The sequence below is a fragment of the Perkinsus marinus genome, assembly GCF_000006405.1.
Source record: "Perkinsus marinus ATCC 50983 genomic scaffold scf_1104296968410, whole genome shotgun sequence".
NCBI classification, from domain to species: domain Eukaryota; phylum Perkinsozoa; order Perkinsida; family Perkinsidae; genus Perkinsus; species Perkinsus marinus.
The window spans coordinates 1-3,998 of record NW_003203162.1 but is presented as its reverse complement, the minus strand read 5'-3'; the positions used below and the strand labels follow the sequence as shown (position 1 = coordinate 3,998).

The window sequence follows — 3,998 nt, the reverse complement described above, 5'->3', positions numbered from 1 at the left end:
CTCGGTGTTTAATAATTGTGTTGTCCGCATATGCGACGGGTGATCATAATCTTAGAATGCGTCGCATTCAATGCGGTATCACAACTACCTATGACTTTGGTGTCACCGGCACCTCACGCGAATCTCATGCGTGAATTATCGTAGTGTGTGCACTCCGTCAACTGGGACTTGATTTTCCACAAGACCAATACCTCAACGGTCCTCAGTCAGATCACCAGTCTCAAAATAACTCATTCATTTGTATGAAACCTTTGCTATAGCTGCATGCCCTACTTTCATCGCTAATTTGGTGCAACTAAAAGATCAGTATATGAGTAACTATCAGTACAATTCTCTTCACTGATGCTCCATGTATTAAACATATTGCCCGTAGGCAGTGCGAAGAGTCTAATATTGAACCGCTGGCGTGGCTGCTTGTGGGGTATTGTACATTATAGTCTTCTCATCTAGTCTCAATACCCACGGCCTCCTAGTAACCCTGCTGATGCCCCTTCTCGCCAGCTTTGGTCAGCATGTACTGACACTGACAGCGTTGTCAAGTCAAAGAATCTCTCCACCTATAACTCTACTGAGTCTGTTTGCACAAGTATCTGTAGCTTGGTTAAATGAAGAAACACAAACTAGTCTTCCCGATGTCGAGCCACGCCGTGGGGCGGCTGTCCTGGACTGTCCAGGCTGGACAGCCTGACCATAAAATCGAGCTCATTACAGCAAGGCTGCAAAGCCAGAACAAAGGAGGAGTCCAACAGCATTGCAAGACCATGTAGAAAGAAACACAACAAGACGGGCATTCGCTGGTGTAGTCACTTCACAGTACAGTCTGCAGTACAGACTCTGTACTGTACTACAGTAACTGTAGCTATGGGGAATGTGGTAAGCCTGAAATGGCGTTGAAAAACACCTTGGAATATCATAGGCCTCGTTATGAGCTGGTCAAGATGACACCGAGCTAGTCTCATTTACTGCACTCTCCCCGATTTCGCCTATTGAATTATCCTTCAGTCCCTCCTCTCTCACCGGAGATGATGCCGACACGGGCGAAAAACTCCGGTAGTCCGGACCATAGTCGTCGGTCGCGTACCAATCCCACGTGCTCCAGTCGTAGACTTCTAGCATGGGCGGTGTCTCGTTGGCGGCTTGCACATTACGAGGAGCTTTCTTGCAAGGAGTTTGACTCATTCCCGGGAAACTTGCAGTTGGGGCGCTGCTGGATTTCAGTCACTCCAATCTGTCCCCACGGGTATTTTTGATACAAAAATCGTAAAAACCTTCTATCATGTAGAAAATGGGAAGGATGGGCCAGTGATTTCGGTTGAGGCGCTCTCTCGAAGACTGTTCATTACATGCCCTGAGTATCGCCAATAACATACGAAAAACGCCATCTAGCCGTCGAAATGGCACGATCATGGCAGACCCGACCTCTCCCCAAGCAGTCCTTTTTGATAGAAAAACCGTAAGTTGCCCAGCCAGTGATAAGTGTTCACAACACTGCACGAGTCAGTCTGTACCAACACCCGCTTCTGACAAAAAAACGTGAAATCTCAGGCTTAGCCTTTGACGAGTTAAGTAGAATAGTGCTTGTTCTCTCTTCCCCGATCTCTTCTCAGAGCTGATTAGTGGCTTTTAGTGGTAGAAGCCGATGTCCCTTGAAGGGACTCCCTGCCGAACCTTGAGCATTGTGCACCGCTTCGGAAGAGACGAGGCAGTCGCTTCTGAATGGCAATCGCCTTAGTCGCTCAATACGGGTGGAAACGAAGAGGCTTGATGCAATGATAGAATGACCTGTGGCATTTGGTTTAGCATTCTACTGAGGCCAGTTCGAGATCAGCTGCTACCTCGCATTCCCTGAGCCGAGGCAAACCAACTGAAACCTTGTTGAAAACTCTCGCCAAGAGGAGGAAGTTCAGTAACTCTAGGTCTGAACGGCCCGGGGATCAGTCACGATTCATATCCGATAGTGGAGAACGATCACTGTTGCGCGGCGTCTTATGATGAAGCTTTTTATTGATAGAATATCGATATTTTCAAGCTACATGGATATAGTCGTGCGTCAAAAGACCCTCATGTTTAGCAAGATCTCCAACACACGGTGAAGACGTAAATTGTAGACGAGTCGCATGGGGACGTAAAAGAAGTAGCGATAGTATCGCTACTTCTTTTATTTCTGATGAACAAGCTCAAGTAAATTTGGCGAGGAAGTTACCTTTGTATAAGAACTTTGATATTTTCGTGAGGGAAGGTGAAGACGTATGGCAAACACGCCTAAGTCTGGTTACTTATGATACAGTACAGCAAAACAGTAAATTTTTGAGAACTTTTTATACCAGTTTCTATCGAGCTATGCTGTTCCCGAGACTCCTTGGTGAATATGAAATCATTGATTTCAGATACATTCCTGTTCAATCAAATGTGTCCGAGGTCGTATCGAGAATCCTTAATTTCGCCGAGGCCGACTCTGTGATTGTAGCAGCAGCGTTCAAATTAGGACACTATTTTGATGCTGGTGTCCTCTATAGCAGAGCTCAAAATGCCCTGGAGATGTCCTTCAACACTGAGAGCATGCGTTCGACCCGTCATCGCGGTCAGCTGAGTTCTTTACTGAGGCTTTGGCAAGTCAGTATCGCTTTTATGCGCCTTTCAACGTGGACTTCCTCATCACGAAGTATGGTGGGCGGAAAGCACTCGGTGCACTCAGAGCCTGTGAGCACTTTGAAAGGCACTTTAGTGAACAGGTGTGTCCACTGGACACTGTCCAGTTTACACGACTCGTGTAACACGAGTGATAACCGCGGTGTGATTCACGAAGAGAACGAGTTAGGACTCACAAGTGAAGAATTTGGTCAATACGGTCACAATTTGTTGCAGATCAGGGATGAGAGACAACGTACTCGCAGAACGCAAGATACGGTCGGCTGCCGACGAGGCCCTCGTCACGAGGGTGTATACTACTCAGATGGTAGAACGGTTCTACAGTAGAACTTCCTGATGGATCCCCTCAGGGGATCCATCAGGGGATTCCCCTGATGTATAGTCAGGAGATGAAGACAACGGTGAGATGGCGGCTTGGTTCATTCTTAGTTCCTTGGATTTCTACATGATTGATTTTGCCAAGGACGAATTACTGTTGTTCGCTCCCTTGGTAAAGGGAAACTACACAATATCATTGCTAGGCGAGAAGACAGCAGTTCGGTTTGAAAACGTTGATCTTACTTGTGGGCACTCCATTAGCCGTCCATATGTGTGTGAAATACGTTGGTACCCGTCATCATCAATGCTGCCGAACCCGGACTGGATTCTACCAGATCTGTTCGTGACCTAAGAGTCTTAGGCTAAGCCCCGAGCCTATTGATTATGCTGTCCTTGAAATTCGTCGCCTGGCTCGTGGCAACTTCATTAAAGGTGGATGTTTGGTCTATTTCACTAGTGCATCACGTTGTTGACGAGCAAGTAAATGTCACCGCAAGAGTTTCTCTATAATTATGTAATGCGAAGAAAGTTGTTAGTGGTAGATTTCACCTCACCCTGTGAGAGGTTATTCTGGACGATTCGGTTCCCAGTCGTACTAACTCTACTACCCAGCCTAACCAAATCAGCCAGTCCAAACTCGTTTTGGCACTTCTTGAGTCAGATCGGACATAGGCTTCATTTTATCTCTCCTTTCATTGATTGTATCAAGAACGCAATCTGTTTTTTAGTCTCGACGTCATTTTTCCCCTCCCAATGTAGATCCGAAGCAATGATGTTGATTTGTCAATTAGAAAGGCTTATCACCTGCTATTTTCGACGAGTTATATTATGGACTCTTAGATATGATTCATGTACTCTGATTTCGCTGTGTGTCGGAGTTAATTGAAGAAATCTAATTTCGATAGGAGTCTTGTATGCATAACTCAGGAGTCGTCCACGAAATTCTCGAGGATCGTTTCAACCGAGACTCCAGCTGAGGATTTGTCACAGTCTAACTCAGTCAAACCGTTTGAGTCAAATCCATAGTGTTT

The 3,998-nt window shown here is 46.1% G+C and overlaps 1 protein-coding gene across 1 annotated transcript; it reads left to right on the top strand.

Annotated features, from left to right (window-relative positions):
- Positions 1–1,394: 1,394 nt before the first annotated feature.
- Positions 1,395–3,813, top strand: Pmar_PMAR001012 (hypothetical protein; the record flags this gene model as incomplete). The annotated part of the gene is made up of 5 exons (XM_002768407.1): positions 1,395–1,453; positions 2,388–2,581; positions 2,871–2,956; positions 3,000–3,050; positions 3,808–3,813. The coding sequence occupies 5 exons, from the start codon at positions 1,395–1,397 to the stop codon at positions 3,811–3,813; spliced, it is 396 nt and encodes a 131-aa protein (XP_002768453.1).
- Positions 3,814–3,998: the final 185 nt, after the last annotated feature.